We start from the raw sequence: 23,450 nt of genomic DNA, 5'->3' as shown, positions 1-23,450 counted from the left end.
ATGATATACGTATATAGCTTAGGTTTGTTCCATATTTATATAAATCTTTATATTTTCATATCTTATTTTTGCAAACAAATTGTTTTAGGTCATAGTGATGGTGTAATGTGTCATAGTCGAATGTTGTGGTATATAGCAGTGTTGCCATATTGCTCATTGTATATGGCTAGTAAATTAAATATTATACTGTAGAGTGGAACATCTATATTATTTAGTTCTGTTTGATTTATGTCCGTGATGAATGTCTACCGTATAATATCAAAGTAAGTTTACGATTTATTAATTTTTCGAAAAAAATATTGTTAAATTACATAGTAAAAATCAATATTTATTTCTAAATGAAAAATAAAATATTGGTTAAATTAAATTTGTAATTATGTATATCTCCCGTGTAATGTTCCACGCGACATAACGATATATATATGCAGTGATACATTTATATTATCATATCATATTGGTTATAATTGGTCGGTTTTATATTTACTTGTTTCTAACAGCATTTTTGTTTGGAACCCTGTTTGGAACTGTTTGTAATTGTATCACTATGTATTGTTTATTGTTTTATATACATATGTATATGAAATTCAAATAATATTTTATTACAATTATAGGATGCATATATCACCAATTTACGTTAAAAACAAACATTTTACCAAAATACTTGAAATACATTCTTTTGTTATAAATAACTTTTTCCTTTCTTTTTTCTAGTCATTTAATTTAAAGAAAATGTCGATTCCACCATATTTATTGGGCCCAAATCCTTGGGCCACGATGATGGCTCAACAACAGGCCCATGCTCAGTTAGCTGCAGCTCAGGCTCATGCTCAAGCAGCTGCACATGCACAAGCTGCACATCATGCTCATATGCAAGCAATAGCCGGACCCCCATTGCCACAAATGCCTAAACAACCTGAAGTTTTGTCAGAAGATAAACTTCAAGAAAAAGGTGCTTAAAAATTAACATCTTTTGAATTAGAAAAAAAATATACAATTATTACAATATAAATTTAAGGATTTATGATACAATGTTTATATAAAGCTGAAATTAGTTAATCTTTTATATATTGGTGTTATATTATAAATTATATATATTAATTATATTAATATATTATAAATATTTATATATTTTATGTAATTTTAGCTCAAAAATGGCAACAACTTCAATCAAAAAGATTTGCGGAGAAAAGGAAGTTTGGTTTTGTGGATGCTCAAAAAGAACATATGCCCCCTGAACATATAAGAAAAATTATTAGAGACCATGGAGATATGAGCAGTCGGAAATATAGACATGATAAACGTGTTTATTTAGGGTAAGTAAATGAATATATTTGAACTTTGATGTCTTTCATAAAGTGAAAGAAAGATTAAACAATTCCTCTATTTAATTAATTCTGTTTCAGAGCATTAAAATACATGCCTCATGCAGTTATGAAACTTCTGGAAAATATGCCTATGCCTTGGGAACAAATTCGAGATGTAAAGGTGCTGTATCATATCACAGGTGCAATTACATTTGTGAATGAAATTCCTTGGGTTATTGAACCTGTATATATTGCACAATGGGGGTAAGCTGAAAAAAGTGTTCTGTTTGTTTGCATTTATGCAATATCCAATAAGAAATAAAGCGCGTGTAGTATATATACACATATTCTATTTTTATTATCTAGTACAATGTGGATTATGATGAGGAGAGAAAAAAGGGATCGTAGGCATTTCAAAAGAATGAGATTTCCGCCATTTGACGACGAAGAACCTCCGTTGGATTACGCAGACAATGTTTTGGATGTAGAACCATTGGAAGCTATTCAAATTGAATTGGATTCAGAGGAGGATGAATCCGTGGCATCATGGTTCTATGAACATAAACCACTTGTTGGCACAAAGTAGGTGTTAAATATTGTTTGAATTAATTACAGACATTTCATTACATATATTTGTATCATATAGTTAGTATCATATGATGAATTGCGTAGGGGTCCTGAGATCAACTAACATGTGAGTTGATGGCTATAGTAATTCGTCAGTCTTATCCGAGATGAGTACTACGAGTTACTATTAGCTGGACAAAACGCTAAACTGAATTATTGCTTTGTGTATGAAATACATTTTATGATGTAAATATTGTTTATTAAATCTTGTTTAATTGTTAATAACATTACAGACACGTAAATGGATCTACTTACCGAAGGTGGAATTTGACTTTACCGCAAATGGCGACTTTATATCGTTTAGCTAATCAGTTATTGACGGATTTGGTTGACCAAAACTTTTTTTATCTCTTTGACCCAAAATCGTTTTTTACCGCGAAAGCATTAAATATGGCTATACCAGGTGGACCAAAATTTGAACCATTGGTAAAGGATTCAAACGCAGCCGATGAAGATTGGAATGAGTTTAATGATATTAATAAAATTATTATTAGACAGCCTATAAGAACAGAATACCGCATTGCGTTTCCTTATTTATATAACAACATGCCACATTTTGTACATTTATCGTGGTAAGTAATAACATCATTTAATAAATATGTACAATAAATAATTCCACACAAGTTTTGAGACTTATTTATGCTTATTATATTAAGTCTTACTAGCAGCGTGGTAAAGAAATTTAGTGGTGATTGTTATTCGTATCCTTTGTAAAGTATAAAAGGCAACTGCTGAAATCACCTACAATCTTTGTAAAAATTTTTAAAATATAACAATATGTAATTTGATTTTCTAATGAAATTCTCAAATGATATTTACAGGTATCACGCACCAAATGTTGTTTATATAAAAACCGAAGATCCTGATTTACCTGCATTTTATTTTGATCCCTTGATTAACCCTATTTCTCACAGAAATTCCCTCAAGGTAAATAGCATGATATACAGTGTATATTAATTGGAGTAATCGTTAAATCGCTAGAATGCATGAATTACATATGTTTTTTCAGACTGTGGAACCACAAATTGAAGATGACGAAGATTTTGTGCTTCCTGAAGAAGTGCAACCTTTCCTTCAAGAAACTCCATTATATACAGACAACACAGCAAATGGTATAGCTTTATTATGGGCTCCAAGGCCATTTAATACCCGTTCCGGCAGAACAAGAAGGGCCATTGACATTCCTCTAGTGAAATCTTGGTATAGAGAACATTGTCCACCAGGACAACCTGTTAAAGTTCGAGTTAGTTATCAAAAGTTGTTGAAATACTTTGTGTTGAATGCACTGAAACACAGACATCCTAAACCACAAAAGAAACGTTATTTGTTCCGGTCGTTCAAATCCACGAAATTTTTCCAAACAACTACAATTGATTGGGTCGAAGCTGGTTTACAAGTCTGTAGACAAGGATATAACATGTTAAATTTACTAATTCATAGAAAAAATTTGAATTATCTTCATTTAGATTATAATTTTAACCTGAAACCAGTAAAAACTCTAACGACGAAAGAGAGAAAGAAATCTAGATTTGGAAATGGTGAGTCATTGGTTTAAACACATAAAAACAATGTATACATTTTACAAATTTCGACATAAAGTTTTTGGGTATTTGACTTTTTTCAGCTTTCCATTTGTGTCGTGAGATTCTCCGTTTGACGAAATTAATCATCGATTCTCACGTACAATATCGTTTGAATAATGTTGATGCATTTCAACTTGCGGATGGTTTGCAATATATTTTTGCACACGTTGGTCAGTTAACTGGAATGTATCGGTATAAATATAAACTAATGCGACAAATCAGGATGTGCAAAGACTTAAAACATTTAATTTATTATCGCTTTAATACGGTAAGGATGTTAGATTAAATCGTGTGCTATTATTAATATCATTTAAATAAAATACAACGAATCATTGATTACTTTTGATATGTGAATAAATAGGGTCCCGTCGGGAAAGGTCCTGGATGTGGATTCTGGGCACCTGGCTGGAGAGTATGGCTTTTCTTCATGAGGGGTATTACTCCATTATTGGAAAGATGGTTAGGGAATTTATTGTCTAGACAATTCGAAGGTCGCCATTCGAAGGGAGTCGCGAAAACTGTAACGAAACAACGAGTAGAGTCGCATTTTGATCTTGAACTAAGAGCATCAGTGATGCACGACATTGTAGATATGATGCCAGAGGGAATCAAACAGAATAAAGCCCGGACAATACTTCAGCATCTTAGCGAGGCGTGGAGATGTTGGAAGGCTAATATTCCGTGGAAGGTTCGTCTATCGTAATTAATTTCCGATTTCTTTACTTATTGCTAATGATTTCTGTTTAAAACTTATTACGATTTTTTTTCACTACTTTCCGTAGGTTCCGGGATTACCAATACCGATCGAAAATATGATTCTTCGTTATGTTAAAATGAAGGCAGATTGGTGGACCAATACTGCGCATTATAATCGAGAACGTATTAGACGTGGCGCTACTGTGGATAAAACTGTTTGTAAAAAGAATCTTGGACGTCTCACCCGACTTTATTTGAAAGCCGAACAAGAACGACAGCATAATTATTTGAAGGTACAGTAAGAAATGAACAATTACGAAGTACGTACACTCTTCGTGTACTTATCATATGTCTTCTAAAATTTAATTATCAATTTATAAACATTTCGTCTGTTATGCACGCAGGATGGTCCGTATATTTCCCCAGAGGAAGCAGTAGCTATATATACTACAACTGTACATTGGTTGGAATCGAGAAGATTTGCTCCTATACCTTTTCCACCATTGTCTTATAAACATGACACCAAGCTTTTGATATTAGCTTTGGAACGATTAAAGGAAGCATATAGTGTCAAATCAAGGCTTAATCAAAGTCAGCGCGAAGAACTTGGTTTGATAGAACAAGCATATGACAATCCTCATGAAGCACTGTCTAGAATTAAACGTCATCTTCTCACCCAAAGAACATTTAAAGAGGTAAAATTTTGTTCATTACTTACCTTTTCTAATCTCCATATTTTGGATTTGTTCATTATTACAAAACTTACACGTATTCCCTTCGTAGGTGGGAATAGAATTCATGGATCTTTATAGTCATCTGATTCCCGTTTACGACGTTGAGCCACTTGAAAAAATTACGGATGCCTATTTAGATCAATACTTGTGGTATGAAGCAGATAAGCGAAGATTATTTCCACCATGGGTTAAACCTTCAGATACAGAACCACCTCCTCTATTGGTATATAAATGGTGTCAGGGTATCAATAATCTACAAGATGTTTGGGATGTTAGCGAAGGGGAATGTAATGTATTGTTGGAATCAAAATTCGAGAAACTGTATGAAAAAATCGATTTGACGTTATTGAATAGAGTGCTTCGATTGATCGTTGATCATAACATAGCCGATTATATGACTGCAAAGAATAACGTTGTCATAAATTATAAGGTATATCCTTTATTTCATTAAAGAGCATGTATCGATTCTTTTTGTTAAATAGAAAGAAAAATATAATATATGTGATTGTTTCTAGGATATGAATCATACTAACAGTTATGGAATAATTAGAGGATTACAATTTGCGTCTTTTATAGCGCAATATTACGGTCTGGTATTAGACTTGTTGGTTCTTGGATTACAAAGAGCTAGTGAAATGGCTGGTCCACCCCAAATGCCAAATGACTTTTTAACTTTCCAAGATGTAGCTTCAGAAACAGCACATCCTATTAGGTTATATTGCAGATATGTAGATAGAATACATTTGTTTCTGAGGTAAGATTTTATATCTTATCGTTCGTTTTATTCTTTATGTATACAAAACATAGATTTCTGTCTATTTTTGATCAAGTTGTTAGGATGTCAGTTGACGTTTAATTTTGTATTCTATGTTAATAGGTTTTCTGCCGATGAGGCGAGAGATCTAATTCAGAGATATTTAACGGAGCATCCAGATCCTAATAATGAAAATATCGTTGGTTATAATAATAAGAAGTGTTGGCCCCGAGATGCGCGAATGCGTCTTATGAAGCATGACGTTAATTTGTAAGTAAATAATGATTGAATGATTGTTTAATTTTTTTTGTCATTTCATTTACTGTAGATTAATCTTGAATTCATTTTGTTTTTCTTTCCTTTTTTTTAAATTTCTTATTTTCTTATTTCCAGAGGTCGCGCTGTATTTTGGGATATTAAAAATCGTTTACCCCGTTCCACGACTACGATACAATGGGAAAATAGTTTTGTTAGTGTATATAGTAAAGATAATCCTAATTTGTTATTTAACATGAGTGGATTTGAGTGCAGAATTTTGCCAAAATGTAGAACTACGCACGAAGAGTTCACGCATAGGGATGGTGTGTGGAATTTACAAAACGAAATTACAAAAGAAAGAACGGCTCAGTGTTTCTTGAGAGTCGATGATGAAAGTCTGCAACGATTTCATAACAGAGTTAGGCAAATCCTTATGGCTTCTGGATCCACAACCTTCACGAAGATCGTTAACAAATGGAATACAGCTTTAATTGGACTCATGACCTACTTCCGCGAAGCTGTGGTGAACACACAAGAACTTCTAGATTTATTGGTTAAATGCGAAAATAAAATTCAAACGCGTATCAAGATTGGTCTTAATTCAAAAATGCCTTCGCGATTTCCACCGGTAGTGTTTTATACACCGAAAGAATTGGGTGGGCTTGGAATGCTTTCGATGGGACATGTACTTATACCTCAGGTAGATTATTATCTTTAAAAATTTCTTCGATAGCTAATTCTTTCAGACACTTCCAAATAAAACTATAATATATATAATATAATTATAAAATGTTATAGTCGGATTTAAGATGGTCGAAACAAACCGACGTTGGTATTACGCATTTTCGTTCAGGCATGAGTCACGATGAAGATCAATTAATTCCAAACTTATATCGGTACATTCAACCCTGGGAATCCGAGTTTATAGATTCCCAACGAGTATGGGCGGAATATGCGTTGAAGCGACAAGAAGCCAATGCACAAAATCGTAGACTTACCTTGGAAGATCTTGAAGATAGTTGGGATCGTGGTATCCCTAGAATAAATACACTGTTCCAGAAAGACAGACACACTCTTGCCTACGATAAGGGTTGGAGAATACGTACAGAATTTAAACAGTATCAGGTACTATCTCACATATTTTATTGCAATATCAATCTTTGCGTTCATCTTATTTATGCATGTGAAAATATTATATTTTTTATATGTAATTGCAGGTCTTAAAACAAAATCCATTCTGGTGGACCCATCAACGTCATGATGGTAAATTATGGAATTTAAATAATTACCGAACAGATATGATACAGGCTCTTGGCGGAGTAGAGGGTATTTTGGAACATACTCTCTTTAAAGGGACATACTTCCCAACATGGGAAGGTCTCTTTTGGTAAGATTTTGTAATTTTTTGAAATCATAATAAGGAATAACTTATTTAACTTGGCAGAGAATTAATAACCGTGAATATAAACATGCAGCAGTTTTGCAAGCAAAACAACACTGCAAGCCAAAGAGCGGAAAAACAGATTTAATAATTGCAAATTTAAGCGTACATACATACTTTACTCGTTTAATATATGTATCCATGTTTATTGAAACAAAGAAGATTGATTTCTTCTTTCTTCGTTTTTCTTTTCTTTTAGTTTTAATTTATTTCAAAATTTTAAAATTGATAAGAGAATCGATAGTTTGTTACTTGTCGTTTCTTTTACTTAGGGAGAAAGCATCTGGATTCGAAGAATCTATGAAATATAAGAAACTGACTAACGCTCAAAGGTCTGGTTTAAATCAAATTCCAAATCGTCGATTCACTTTATGGTGGTCACCAACTATTAACAGAGCAAACGTGTACGTTGGTTTTCAGGTAATATTTCATCATGTTAATGGATTATAATTATTTGATGGATCATAATCAGAGGTATGTTCTTGACATAAGTGAATCGTTTGTTTATCATTAGGTACAACTGGATTTAACAGGAATATTTATGCATGGTAAAATTCCAACGCTAAAGATTTCGCTAATTCAAATATTTCGTGCTCACTTGTGGCAAAAAGTACACGAATCGATAGTGATGGATCTTTGTCAAGTTTTTGATCAAGAATTGGATGCATTGGAAATCGAAACTGTTCAAAAAGAGACCATTCATCCTAGAAAATCATACAAGATGAATTCTTCCTGCGCCGATATTTTGCTTTTCTCTGCATATAAGTGGAATGTCTCTAGGCCATCACTACTCGCTGATTCAAAGTAAGTAGTCACATTTTTTTTTAGCTTTCTATATAAATTTCGTATTATCGTACTTAAAATTGGGCTCAGTATCTATTATTAATAATTTATTCCTTTAACAGAGATCTTATGGATAATACTACCACACAAAAATATTGGATAGACGTACAGCTTAGATGGGGAGATTATGATTCTCACGATATTGAACGATATGCTAGGGCCAAATTTTTAGATTACACAACAGATAATATGTCTATTTATCCATCACCAACAGGGTTATTAATTGCTATCGATTTGGCTTATAATTTACATAGGTATATATTTTTAAGTATTATTTGTATTCAGTAACGCTATACTGAAATTCGCAGAAATTGACTGATCGATGATTATTTCTCTCTTTTTACTTGAATGGACAAATCGAAACGCGCGTGTTAGAGTCAAAACACGGTAGGCGATTTTTTCTCCATCGCTACTCGAAAAAATGATCGTAACCGGTCAATATCCGTGAATAAAAATGTATTATTCACTGCAGGAATATCTTGTAAACATAGTAATTTTGTTTATTAGCGCCTATGGTAACTGGTTCCCAGGATGTAAGCCTCTTATACAGCAAGCAATGGCAAAAATAATGAAGGCTAACCCGGCTTTATATGTATTGAGAGAACGCATTCGAAAAGCATTGCAACTTTATTCATCGGAACCTACAGAACCATATCTATCTTCACAAAATTATGGGGAACTCTTTTCAAATCAAATTATTTGGTATTTCTATCTCTATATATTTTCATTAGTATAAAACAAAAATATACACTTATATTAAAGATCTTTCATTTTTCGAATCTATTAGGTTTGTCGATGATACTAACGTTTACCGTGTTACAATTCATAAAACATTTGAAGGTAATTTAACGACAAAGCCTATAAATGGAGCTATCTTTATTTTTAATCCTCGGACTGGCCAATTATTTTTAAAAATTATTCATACTTCTGTTTGGGCTGGTCAGAAGCGTTTAGGTCAGGTACGTAATATGCATTCAGCATACTCATTATAATTAAATTAGGAAATTATATTATTATATTAAAAAAGTAGTTAATGTGGTTAAAATTGCATCTTCATGTAACAGTTGGCAAAATGGAAAACTGCTGAAGAAGTAGCTGCGCTTATTCGATCTTTACCGGTTGAAGAACAACCTAAGCAGATTATAGTAACAAGAAAGGGAATGTTGGATCCCTTGGAAGTACATTTACTCGATTTCCCGAACATTGTTATAAAAGGATCGGAGCTCCAATTACCATTCCAGGCTTGTTTGAAAGTCGAAAAGTTTGGTGACTTAATATTGAAGGCAACAGAACCTCAAATGGTGTTATTTAACTTGTATGATGATTGGTTGAAAACTATTTCATCGTACACGGTAATTATCATTAATAATTTCCTCTTCTTCTTCCATTTCTATTTATTTTTATCCTATTTCCCTTTTTAATATGCTTTCTAAACCCCGATTTATGAGTCATTTTATTTATTTATTTATTTATTTATTTATTTATAGGCTTTCTCACGTTTGATTCTTATCCTTCGCGCATTACATGTCAACACTGAGAGAACAAAAGTTGTTTTAAAACCTGACAAGACAACCATAACAGAACCACATCATATATGGCCTTCTTTAACAGATGATGAATGGATTAAAGTCGAAGTACAATTAAAAGATCTTATTTTAGCCGATTATGGTAAAAAGAACAAGTACGTATAATATCTGATCTTTTTCTTTCCTTATAACAATATGTACAAAGTATACCTGTAGAGTAACTGGAAAATTTGTATTGGTTTCAGTGTAAACGTTGCATCGCTGACACAGTCAGAAATTCGAGATATCATTTTGGGTATGGAAATTAGTGCACCATCTGCACAACGTCAACAAATCGCTGAAATAGAAAAGCAAACAAAAGAACAATCGCAGCTTACAGCGACAACTACACGAACAGTAAACAAACACGGGGACGAAATTATTACAGCAACAACATCCAATTATGAAACGCAAACGTTTAGTTCTAAGACTGAATGGCGAGTAAGAGCAATTTCAGCTACTAATTTGCATCTTCGGACCAATCATATATATGTATCGTCTGATGACATTAAGGAGACTGGTTATACTTATATTTTGCCAAAGAATGTTCTTAAGAAATTTGTTACCATTTCGGACTTGAGAGCGCAGGTATGTCTTTCTTATGAAATACTTGATTTAATAAGTGTACATATATGTACAGCTCAGTATCAGAGAAATTACGGATAATATCTAATTAATCTTTCCTTTTTCTTCTTTCTCTTTTATATAGATCGCGGGGTATTTATATGGGATTAGTCCACCAGATAATCCACAAGTTAAAGAAATACGATGCATAGTTATGGCTCCGCAATGGGGTACCCATCAAACTGTTCATTTACCTAATACACTTCCGAATCATCAATATCTCAAAGAGATGGAGCCTCTCGGTTGGATTCATACTCAACCTAACGAGTTGCCACAATTGTCACCGCAGGTTAATATTATATTGTTGGATATATGTTTATTAAACGAATTTGATTTAAGGCTATTCTTTGTTCTATGATACATTGTATTATATATTGTATTAATACGACATTATTTTATTAGGATATATCTACGCATGCTCGAATAATGGCAGAAAATCCAATTTGGGATGGAGAAAAAACTATCGTTATTACTTGTAGTTTTACGCCAGGATCTTGTTCTCTTACGGCATACAAATTAACACCTAGGTTCGTATTTCGAACAAAATATGGTTGTTTATCATTGTCTTTAAACATCTTACGATTCCTCTGATTGTTGTCAAACTATACATATGTTCATGTTTTAGTGGCTTTGAATGGGGAAAGCAAAATACCGACAAAGGAAATAATCCTAAAGGTTATCTACCGAGTCATTATGAAAAGGTACAAATGCTATTGTCTGATCGTTTCCTTGGATTTTTCATGGTTCCGAGTCAAGGGTCTTGGAATTATAACTTTATGGGTAAGATATATGTGGTTGATTTGATTACTCTCATTTGTAGCTGAATATTATGCTTTACAATCTTATCATTATCTTTTTCGGTAATTACAGGTGTGAGACATGATCCAAATATGAAATATGAGCTGCAATTGGCGAATCCGAAAGAATTCTATCATGAAATTCACAGACCTGCCCATTTTTTGAACTTCTCTAGCTTGGAGGATGGAGAAGGCGTTGGAGCCGATAGAGAAGATGTATTTGCATAAATGAATGAAAGCGAAAGAAGGGACCGAGGTGTAATGAATTATGGAGTTCATATTACCATGCTACCAAGATTTCACTCTGGCAAAGCAACAATGACATTTGCTTGTTTAATACAAACAATACGGTTTATAACAAAGTTGGAAACTCATAATACGTGATGTTTAATAAATAGGTTCGATATAGTATTACTTTAGATATTAATTACTTTGTACTGTATTTTAATAGCTTTGTAGAATAAAAAAGAAATATATATATATATATATATATGTAATGTGTGTTTAATTAGATGTACAACATGTATAGTATACATATAAGAAAAATGTACAAAATGTTTATCATATTTAACATAATAAGAATAGTAAATAATATACACTTTGATATACATAACAATGCGATATTGTTACTTTCTTATTTTACAACATAAAATTCGATGAAATTTTCGTCATATTGATCATTGAATAAAATTATTACTATTAGAACTTATATATTATAAGAGAAAAGAGTGTCGCTGTAGTAGGAGTAACCCTAATTTATTCGTACATTATCTCGACGATACAATGATATTAAACTTGAAAATTGCTAAAGATTCTTAATTTATATTTGCATATTCTTGGCGATGATTACAACTTCCTATACGATATAAAATAAAAGTTGAACGCTTCATATGCAAATATCGAACAATCATACGGTAGCAAGTTTGAACATTAGAAAGACAGCCCATTAACGATGACTAGATATGCTTCGATAAAATATACATTCAACATTTCTTTGTTTCTTCATCAATCGATTAAGTATTCGACGCGAATCGAATATTAAGCGAATGCACATTTGTGACAAGCACCAACCTAATAACATTTTTCAATGTTTCCTTCTTTTCCTATACTATTTTTATTGATTTATTTTATTTTTTATTGATTTCCGTTCCGTTTCAGTTCGATCCATTTTGTTTCATTTCGATTCAATATAATTCGCTGCATTATTTTTCTCACGGTTTTCATGTAAACGTAACGAATGTGATATGTGAATGAAGTTAAACAAAGAAAATTGTGATGTTCTTGCGAAAAATAGTCGCATGGGCCATACGTATTTATGAATCGCGCAAACATCAAAGTACACATATATTTAAATCTTTCCAGGCTAATCGTGATTCTTGTTAATTCATAACGATTGCTTTGTCGGAAGAAGATTCATTCGAATAGGGGTCGATTTTCTCCTGAAACTGTGTCGTCGTCGTCAATGTGCAAGTACGAGATATCGCTGAACTATGACAAGCACTGCGAGTCGAGTTTCTTGAAAGAATGTTACTTCTGTGACAACTGAATCTTTTTAATAACAGTCGTTTGACTTTATCTTTCCAAACGAAAATTAAAAAGATGAGTACACCTTGCAAAGTATTGGTAAGATCTGTAAGATACCAAATGTAAGCCGGTGAATTGTTGCAGAGCCATGATATTATTTCCATTGACCAATTAATGCCCATTACGATGAAGAGTTTCAAATATAGATTGAACCTGAATAAAACGAATTAAAATTAAAATATGGTAAAGTGAAAAATTAAAGTAGTTATATGCCTGTGTATATTACAGGAGTATTCGCGGATGCGGTTAGTAATATGCAGAGCCGGCATTGCCATAGATCACAAAGAAATTAGTTACTGACAATACCACTGACAGTGGACAATGTCAATCTTGCTCATTACAACGGCATATGTTCAACTACTTTTTCTACTTTGCCGGATAGCAGTGTGTATATGTGATACTGACAATGTTCTGGCGAAATCGAGCTTGTATATTCTGCGAACTGCATCCGTAACGTATGTATAACGTATATGTATATATTTTCGTATACGGTATCCTGAAATCTTATACGCGCAATCTTATCTATGAATAACGTTGTAGAAAGAATTTGAATGGTACATGTTTTGTAATACGTATTCCAAGTATGTAGTAGCAGCTGGTACGTAGATGTAAACGATGGCAAGTTTGAAAGATGAAATGTGCGATCGCGAGCGAGACCCTGTTCGGACGGATGTATTTGTTACGTGAGAGGGACCCGCCTCTTCCGTCATTACGAAAACAAATCGAACCATGGGAAAATCTTTGCTTTACGCGTTCCGAGAGAAGGTCCGAAAATAATTTTATCGACATAGGCGTGTAATAAGAGGGATAACGTCCAATTACATCGATGTAATTAAAGGAAAGAAAGGAAAATGTTGCGATTTTGTAATTACGGAGCTATTCTATCTTCATAGTGGTAGTTTAGTGTTACTTGTAGGTAAGTAAAAAAATTGAGTAGCTTTCAAACGGACAGAACTTTTCAATTTCATTGCACATAAACGAATAAAAAAGAAAACGTACCATTGTTTATTGTCATCGTGGCGCCTACTGTCTATGCTTTTAAGCTGTTGAGCAGTGTTCTTTTTATGTTGCACGATCTTCAACGCCGTGGAGATGAAAAGGCATATGTTGCAAAACACAGTAACGCCCATTGGCGCGTAAAAGTATATTGCCCTTGCCTTGTTAGCTATAACGGTATCGAAATTATAAAAAATTACAATCAAATTATCGAGACTAGGTTTATGAGCACTTACTCGTAAACCAGCAATTAATTCTGCCAAATTGTGGCTTGATAAAATGCTTTGGAATGTCAGGAAGAAAGTCCATAATGGCACAAACTCCGGTGAGTAGCGATGCGCAACCCCAAGCGTAAACGGAGTATATTAAAAACTTTTTTCGCTCCCTTTGCTTCACGCTGCCCCGTAGAGATCGGAAACCTCTGAAAATCAGGAATCCTTGGATAAGAAAATGGGGAAAACCGAAAAAAAACGAAAGCAAAGAGAATAAAATAGAAAAGAAGAGTTGACACACTTTTACTTTCAGGTTTCAGATTAGTTTCGACATATAGGATATATGATACGCGCAAGTTGTGGTTCCAGATGACGCATTTCGTATTTCCTACTTATCGCATCTTACGAAAGTGAGATTTTAATTCTTTGTTTTTTAGAGGCACGGCATAAGAACACAACGCTTTTACCTTTCTTTAATACGATCGTGATATCGAAATCATGATTTCCGTATTCTATTCCGTTTCGTCTCATTTTATCCTATTTATTCGAGCTTCGTTCGAGTACATGTTCGAAAATAAAAACGCAATTTGATTCATTGGAATTTTTCAAGAGATGTACGCGCAACTGATCGACACGATCGAAAACAAAGAAGAAGAATAATGAAAGCGAAAAATAAAAAACAATTGTAAATAGTCGTAAATGAAAGAAATAGATTAGATTTGTAGAATTAGAATTGGAATTGGTTTGTTCATTCGTTCGTTGAGGTTAACTTTATCGGGAGAAAATAATTGCAAACAGATGGGTGATATTTGCGAAAAGATATGAGGGCGAGTATTACGGATATATCGTCCGAATTAAGTGCGGTGGTAATTTGTGATTGATGGCGAGTGATGTCACTGGTGTCCGCACACGTATGTGTATATGTATATTGTATATAAGTAAGTACATATTATGTATATCATCACATCAGCTGAATCGAGGTCATTAAATAGGGGGCGACATGGGTACGCGTAACGCACCGCGTAGTCACGCCCTTAATTATACTCGCACACATCTACGTATCTCTACTTACTTAAATTTACGTATATAATAAAAAGGGCTTGGCAAAAAGAGCAACTACACGAGTGTACTACGAACGACCATTCGCGGTATTACAATTACACATACGCTGCAAATGATATTAAAATGTAGTATAGTGGTTAGAATTTTCGGGCGCGACATTCTCGTCACGCGATTCTCTTCTTGAAACGTTATTCTATTCGCGGAACGTTTAAAAATACCGATATGCCTATACAATGAATATAGAATGTGTGATTTCGTTGAAAAAGCGAATTCCATAGAATTCGACAAATGAAGGAAAGTTGGAAAGATAGCCGACAATAAATAACGTAACATTATCGTACGGTAATCTTCTCAGCTGATGTGAGAAGAAAATTCAGACGTTGAAATATCGTTACGTATCATAGTCTAATATAAAATAATCTACAGTACGTGTTGCGATTAACAACTGAAATCTGTTCGGGACATCTGTAAAACATATAAATCATGTAAATCATGTAATAGTTGCTTATCTATTGATCTTATTTTCGAAAATTAAAATTCCTTCCACTTTCGTGTTTTATCGTAGTTTTAATATTTGCAAAATATCGGAATCGATATCGGCACGTACACATCGTACATATACATACACATAACAGTATACGCGTACTATGTGTGTATATAGACACTGTGTGGCATTAGCATGGCATGGAAGTGGCGTCGGTATGGCGTCGCGTCGGTGTGGCGTCGGCGTTGGTGTCGAGGAAAAGAGCAATTCCGAGCTTTCGAGGTTTGTTTAGAGAATACGCCACGATTTGTTTGCTGTACACCTGGCGCTTTACAGATATATATGTAGGTAGAGCTGCTACTTTTATAAGAATTCGTTCCGGCAAGTAAAGATCGTTACTTGCGATTTTTAACACGTAATCATTTCGCTCCTATACGCGATTCTACCACTTAAATACGCTCGTCATTGTCGTTTTAATATACCGAAATAAATGGACGTGATAGCAACGAACGCGTTTATTCCATTATGAATTTTATATGGTTATCATAATAATAACAAGTTGGGAAAAATGATCTGTATACGAAGAGACAAGATCGGATCGATCGAAAATTGGAACGGAGAACAGAGAAAAGACATGTTATCGTTATTGTTGTCATCGCCGATGACAACGACAATGTGAGACATTAAATCGATACGTCATGGATGGAGACGTCTAAGTAGTAAAAGTACTCGAAAAAGGAGCCACTTCCACTTCGTGGACCGATCGAACTTAATTTAAGAATGTTTGCAAAGTGTACACGTGCCGTCACGAACCGGATATTAATTCGCGTTTATGCCGCTATCAATTTTCTTCGACGTTCGTCAACTATCGAATTGCTTTAGCTAGAAGGCTAATAGGAGATATAATAGTATTTGTAATACGTTTCACGGCACGTATACCATCGATTATAATAAGCTTTTAACGATTAAGCGGTCATAAGTCGTAAGCTCGCTAGTCAAATTACACTTTAGTTCGTCGTACTTAGACTCGACTTAACGCCATCGAATCAAGAAGAAATGTTGAAGATGAAGAAAGGCTTGGAATCGATATGTAAATGATCGAAGTCTTACATATATACGTAAATATAACTTACCCAAAAGTCCACCAAATATCAAAACACATAACGTTCAACCAGAAGAAACTGGCCAAGAAAGAAAAATGGATGATGAACGCTGAAACAGAATTCGATTTAAGTACACCGTTCATAGAAATGCATTTGTCATATGATACACAGTATGAATTTATAGAGGCACTAAGCGAATAAACATGATTTAATACGATAAAAAGAATCGCAAAGAATAGAGTAAGATGTATAAGCTAAGTAAGATGGATAAGTATGGGAATACCCGCGTTGTGCTACGGACGTACGGACTAAAATAATTGCGTTACGTAATTAGAAACAATGGTAAGGTGGAGGAAAGGTAGAATAAGAAGCAGCGTAGAATATCGAGAAAATGACGATAAACTGGTTAAAATCGGCATACGACGAGTACCAAATGCGATGCAAAGAGAATCCGAAATCTGTTGCTGCGGAGTCATCTGTACGACCGCGAGTATCACATAGGCGATCAGCAGAGAACCGACATAGCTACGAAGCGTACGGCCGTGTATATTCTTCCATTCTGGTATCAATATGTAGGCGACAAACGTGGCAAACAAGAATGGCACCGATATGATCAATCCAACAGGAAACAATACCGTGATTTTCGTCGTTTCCTGCGTATCCTCGTTCTCGTCCAAATTGAAACAAAGAATCACATCGAACAGTTCGGTATCGAGGATACCAAAACAGTAGTCGGCATCTCGGAGAATATTACCCTCGTTTTTCATATAGATCGAACCATTGTTAAGAAGCATGAACGCATCCATCGGATTCATATTCGGGTCAAGTTTATAGCGTTGACGATCGATGCAAGGATCATGAACGCGCAAATTGAAATAGCGTTGATAATTCGGTGCCTCGTCGATTAAGGTCAAGTTGTTGGAATCGTAAAGAGCCGGGAAGCGAAAGGTGACATTCGTTTCAATGCATTGGCCCTTGCTCAAACGTTGTCCGTACGGGCAACATACGGGCAGACTTACTCCTCCACCGTGACTGACCGACTCGGTCCAATAGTCAACGCTTTCTGTACTTGGTATCGTAGAAACATTTCTCTCCTCTTCGACGTACCTCTTGTTCGATCGGAACGATTCCGGTTGCTCGCTACTTTCCACTTTCATCGTTGATCCGTACGCAATGTGTTCGACGAGATCTCGACGAGGAAACATTGTTGTATCATGGAGTCGCGTGGATCGTTGTCCCATCGAGTGTATCACGGGTATCGTAGATAATAGGCCAATGATCACTACACGAAACATCTTAGTAGGTAGGTTTTCGCTGAGCAACTGCTTATCGTGAATCGTCCGGATTCGTAATGACCACAGACATTATCGCGTTATGCGGAAACGATACAACGATTGCCAACGTCTACGTCTCTTGGCCGCGTCACGTTGTAACCGACCAACTACTACCATGGATTTTGTCCTTCCCTTTTTTCCTTCCCTTCTCCCGTATTATTCTTATATCCTTTTTTCCCTCTCCCTTTTTTCTCACTCCCACACCCATCTTCGATCTTTCCCTTCCCTTTTTCTTCCTTTTTCTTCTTTCTTTTATCATTCTTTTTGAACTTAAACGTTTCATTTCTGCCCAATAGCCGAAACAAGTTTCAAGGTTACGAATCGAAAGGAATATTAAAGAAAATGTAGGAAGAGACGTAGAGAGAGAGTGGGAGATGGGGCAGAATGAGAGAAGGAGGGATAACGCGCGTACGGCGGGAAAGATAACTCGACGAAGATCAAAGATACACATGTCGAAGAAGACAGGTAAAACAATGTACGAACCAACTTTTAGTCAAACAATCTAACCGATCGAGGGCAAGACGAGAAGATCGATCGAGGTACATGTATACCTACGTATACACCAGGATCAAGAACTCCAACTCTTATTGGATCGCAGTTGTAGATATCGAGCAGATAGTTCCCACAAGATATTTCGATATTTCTCCGCTTGCGCTCATTATATGCAAATATGTAAATGCGTAAATATGGTATAGCATCATGCCACGACAAAGTAGGAGAAAGCAAGATAAATAGAAGATAAAGCGAAGACGAAATTCCCATTAGGCAGTGCCCGACATGACAAAGAGAGACATCACGACTCATCCTCGCTCTGTTCATTTTCATGTTCGTAAGATAAGAAATTCACGAGATAAGAATTCACGAAACTTATGTCGAAATGCAAATTCTGACTATTGATCAGGGATAAATAAAAACTTGTTCAGTTTTGGCAATAGGAAGGAAAAAAACAAAATAAGAACAATCGAAAAATAAGAACAATTATCGTCCTATTTGTTTCTGCAAGTACGAAATTGTACAAGTTTTTTCTTTGCCTTTGACCAAACTAATCGTAAGTACATATGACTTCGATAGTTAGTTTGCCTCTTATCAGTTTCTTTCAGACGAGCATCGTCGTTCAGCTAATCTGAGCATCGATAGGACGGCTTTTTAGCAACTTTACGAATCAACGGAAAAGCTAGTCCTATCTAGAATAACAGATAGAATAATAATAGAATATCGATCGGATATCTATTAAATCTACGAACAAGGCTGTAACTAGAACTGAAGCGACGTTATTTCTGTCGCGATTGATCACATTGTTAAACGCATATTATTTATGTTCCGTGATTTCGGAAAACGACATGGAATCGCTGTCATCGTGAAAGTCAAATCATCGTCGTAGTTATCGTGCAAGATTAATGGAGTACCTTCGAACGAGAACATTACATTCTTGCGTAAATGATCATCACGACATTAACAATAAGCATTTTTCAAACTACCAATGATCATATTCAAACTATTCATCGTTCACGAAACCGGTATCTCTGTTTGACTACAGCTTACGTTGTTAATCGTCTATTATCACATTTATGTCGATGAGCTGTAATTTCATTGCCTTGTAATGACAATTGTATCTGATCTTTTGAATACTTTGAAATTACGCTTACGTTATATGTAAATAAAGTCAAAGTATCAAATAAAGATTGACGATAATATATGCATTTACTATTAACATATAAACGCTAAAATGTTGATAAATATACGTAGATATATATACACCTGGATACTTCATTCTTATAACGAATGTATATCATATGATTTTCTGCGTCATTTGTCCTTTTCTCGTCAATTCGCTAAAATGATAAGCATTAACTTACAAATTAATTATGGGTACGACTGTACATATACATATACATAATAAATCTATATATATACTTGTATGATATATAATACGTATATGTATGTAAAGGAAGACACACGCACGTGCAATTTCATGATATAGTGAACGATGTCACGCGAATGAGGCATAGTGCTAATTCGATTAATCTTTCGACGAAAATGATATACAATTCTCCGGACTTTCGAAACTGTGGTGCAAAAAAAAAACTCATCGAAACTTCTCAAAATAATATACATTTAATGCGTACCTAATAAACGATCAACGTGCAACTCTCATAACAGAGAATTTGATACATTATCTTATTTATTTGCAGTTCCTTCGTCTTGCTTCGACTTTATCGCGAATTCGTAAAAGAAGATTATCATAAAGAGAAAAGAGAGAGAGAGAGAGAGAGAGAGAGAAAGAGAGAGAAAGAAAGAGGGAGTGCCGGAAATTCAAACTGATAGGACAACGATATCATAGCTTTCATAACGTGCGTAATGTTTGATTAATCAAAGAAATCAAAGTACCTAAAAGAGGGGATATTGATATTGGAAACGAATGAAGAGATAGGGAGAAAAAGAGTGCGTGTATGCGTAGGAGATAGAGAAGTATAACGGAGAGAGAGAGAGAGAGAGAGAGAGAGAGAGAAAGAGAGAGAGAGAGAGCGAAAGAAGAAGAAGCAAGCAGCATAAAATGAAATTGCTTACCTATTGTGGAGCAGAAGACAAACTCTAAGTAATGCAGTTTGGCAAAAACAAGAAAAGAGTAGGCGAGTATCAAACAAGCCACATAACACATTAGCGTCTTTCCATAGAGATTCCTCAATTCCGGAATGATCGCATAAACGAAAAAGGTGGCGACAAAGAAGGGTATAGAAATAACGATGCCAACGTCGAAAGACTCCTCCGGATCAGAAGAAGCATTTACTATGGACGAATTAGAGGAGCAAATTAGAGCGACGACCTTTTTGGAAGATTCTTGCCAGTCGAAACAGTAACTCCATGCTGCATAGTTGACGGTCGGAGTTTCGAGGGTACCGTTTGGTAGCAGGACGAACTCATCATCTTCGAAACGTTCTGGTTCAAGCATAAACCTCTGGGGACACTGCATATCCTCCACGAGAAAAAATAGTTCGTCTATACGGGATATTCCTTTAATCTCAGTAGCGAGTTGATGCTGTTTGAGAACGAGAACCGGAGCAGGTAACCCGTTTGATGAGCGAGTACAGTTAGGCCGAATACCTTTCCCTAAAATCTCGTCTTTTTTACAACACTTTCTCAAACATGCTCGCAAATTACATGTGCATCCGTATGTTTTATTTTCAAATACTCGATACAATCCAGCAGGATACACCAACTTATCGTGCACTAAGCTTCCGTTCTCGGATCTATCGATCTTAGTTCCTTGCAAAATAATTTCAGGGAATGGACGACAAAATGAATCTTCTTCTCTCTCCATTTCCTCCCCATTGATTTCTGTTAATCGATAAATTAGAATGAACAAAATTACGCGAATAATCGTACAAAAATGCTGCATTGTTATTGCCTATTTCCGTGCGTCTTCCCGCGCTCAAGATCGCGCCGCACTGCCTTTCACCCCCTTTCTCTTTCTTTCCTTTTTCTTTTCTTTTCTCTCTTCCTTTTCCTTTTCCTTTCCCTATCCCCTTCCCTTTCCCCTTCCTTCTGACTGTTTTTTTTTCTACCACTTCTTCCTATATTATCTGCAAGGTGTACGTGTATTTCGATTTTCTAGTTGCTTCCAATTATTTATTTTCCTTTTTTTCAACACCAGCTAACAGCATGCTTTAAAAAATCATCGTTGTTCGCACGATCGTGAAAGTCCACGTTACTGATGATGTAGTGGTGATCACCCGATGAATCGCAAAGCTCGCGACTAACTGCCCTCAGTATTTTTCGATCGTCTGTTGATCGTAACGCGCGAGCGCGCGCGCGCGCTCCTCTCAATGCCGAACGAGTACCAGCCGAATACTATGGTATTACGGAATAGCTTCAGTCTCCACTTCCAACTACCCTTTTTCATTTTCTCATTCTGTAACTCGTTCATCAATCTCGATAACATTACAATCGCTAACTAGAGCGCAGCACTTTACTCGAACACGTCTAAGTACACCACGCAGATCAATCTATGTAACGATCAACAATTATTATATTATATCAAGTTAGTTATTGAATTCTATGCTTTGTTTATGTCTATATCATTTCTGGTTTCACAATCATATTTTGTTTTAATTTTAATCGGTATTACTACCTACCACCGACAAATGATCAATCTTTTGAAAGTGATGTCAAATTCAAAATTACGTACTAAATTCTAGACACACATACGTATGCAATATGTATATAACAAATTTGACAAGTTTCTTTAGAATTTCGTTAACTTTATGTTATGTAATAAATGAAAATTATACAAGAAAAAGAGGCAGACTTTACTCTGATTTTTCATCGCTTATTCTTTTTGTGTTTCTTAATTTTACTCGCATAAATAACAAAACAATCTTGCTTCATACTAATAAAGTCTGTTATTTTTTTATTTTCTTGCATCCTGAGTAATTAAACAAATTTTCACTTCGGAAACTATCAATCATAAACGAACATAATATTCTTTTCGCCTTACTTGCGCGCTTTGTAAATATAATTATCAGTTTTGTACAGCAAGCTAATTTCCCTACTAAAAAGTTACGGACAAACGTGCGCTCAACTTATTTGAAAATTGATCTCAAAATGAGTCATTAAATCTTGTCCTCTATTATGTACTAATTCGAAAAGAAATTTGCACTTTTGGTCAAATTAATTTTACGAGTCTCATGATCTTCGCAACACGTTATTTATTTTTAAACATCTAAGTTCCTAAAATGAAAATAAAGTGCAAATTAAACTTCAAAAAATATGCTTATACTTTTTCAAATTTTTAAACATGGTGTTTTACTCAAAATTCGGTGTTTGTACTTTACAATTTCAGAAGCAAATGATAATATGAATTTGGAACGTTACTTCCAACTTTATCTACTTTCACTGGTTTCTTTTGACTTCCCTAGCTCGTTTGTGGTAATTTCTATCTTTCAATCGCTTTATAATACACTACACTCTGTACGGTCGTGTACGACCGTGCCGCTCTAAATCTTAAATACTTAATAAAACAAAGTTTTTCATTTTCAACAATCGGTATTTCAGTACATGTGACAGTAAGAAACATAAGATGGCAGATCTATTCTATACTTAATCCGTGGTCTGTGGCCTGTGCAGGCGTACACATTGGGAATTAATTTCTTTCTATTAAATATTTCAATTTATCGATTCTAAACGTTTTATTTCGTATATTTGATTAATTTTTCTTCAACTTCAAATGGATTATGTCTATACACAACAATACAATAGTTCCTTTAAAATTCACCCCCTCATCCGTAACGTTCCTCTTCTTATTATCTCCGTTTATCAAATTATACAGTTCTTAAGTAAACATTATATGTTTCAGTTATAATTTCCTTTGTAATGTAGCAATACAATGATGCAATGAAACAAAAAATATAACGTTTACTTCTCTCATTATCAATACGCTTGAGTATATTTT

At 34.7% G+C, this 23,450-nt stretch overlaps 2 protein-coding genes across 4 annotated transcripts; one reads left to right on the top strand and one right to left on the bottom strand.

Moving 5' to 3' along the window:
* The first annotated feature begins 106 nt into the window (after nt 1-106).
* On the top strand, nt 107-11,718 carry LOC100648362 (pre-mRNA-processing-splicing factor 8). Its single transcript, XM_012310212.3, has 30 exons — nt 107-263; nt 712-949; nt 1,145-1,313; nt 1,404-1,568; nt 1,671-1,886; nt 2,165-2,503; nt 2,753-2,858; nt 2,941-3,469; nt 3,556-3,782; nt 3,876-4,202; nt 4,297-4,503; nt 4,615-4,905; nt 4,994-5,374; nt 5,460-5,698; nt 5,822-5,968; nt 6,092-6,656; nt 6,755-7,081; nt 7,174-7,343; nt 7,670-7,817; nt 7,912-8,201; nt 8,303-8,494; nt 8,748-8,942; nt 9,028-9,199; nt 9,305-9,592; nt 9,728-9,921; nt 10,012-10,393; nt 10,515-10,718; nt 10,832-10,956; nt 11,055-11,209; nt 11,300-11,718. Exons 2-30 carry the CDS (start codon nt 730-732, stop codon nt 11,452-11,454), a joined length of 7,125 nt encoding a protein of 2,374 aa, XP_012165602.1. The 5' UTR covers nt 107-263; nt 712-729; the 3' UTR covers nt 11,455-11,718.
* A 237-nt stretch (nt 11,719-11,955) lies between these two features.
* LOC100648476 (G-protein coupled receptor Mth2) lies at nt 11,956-23,117 on the bottom strand. Of its 3 annotated transcripts, XM_048407818.1 has the most exons (6): nt 20,570-23,117; nt 17,098-17,949; nt 16,698-16,776; nt 14,043-14,227; nt 13,810-13,975; nt 11,956-12,963 (listed from the first exon to the last, which is right to left on the bottom strand). In XM_048407818.1, the coding sequence occupies exons 1-6, from the start codon at nt 21,396-21,398 to the stop codon at nt 12,606-12,608; spliced, it is 2,469 nt and encodes an 822-aa protein (XP_048263775.1). In that variant the 5' UTR covers nt 21,399-23,117; the 3' UTR covers nt 11,956-12,605. The 3 variants fall into 3 exon arrangements, with proteins under 3 accessions (XP_048263775.1, XP_048263776.1, XP_003396591.1); XM_048407819.1 differs by lacking the exon at nt 17,098-17,949 and having other exon boundaries at nt 20,570-22,214; XM_003396543.4 differs by lacking the exon at nt 20,570-23,117 and having other exon boundaries at nt 17,098-20,546.
* Nucleotides 23,118-23,450: the final 333 nt, after the last annotated feature.

The sequence above is a fragment of the Bombus terrestris genome, chromosome 7, assembly GCF_910591885.1.
Source record: "Bombus terrestris chromosome 7, iyBomTerr1.2, whole genome shotgun sequence".
NCBI classification, from domain to species: Eukaryota; Metazoa; Arthropoda; class Insecta; order Hymenoptera; family Apidae; genus Bombus; species Bombus terrestris.
The sequence above is the reverse complement of the archived record's forward strand: the minus strand, read 5'-3'. Positions and strand labels throughout refer to the sequence as shown.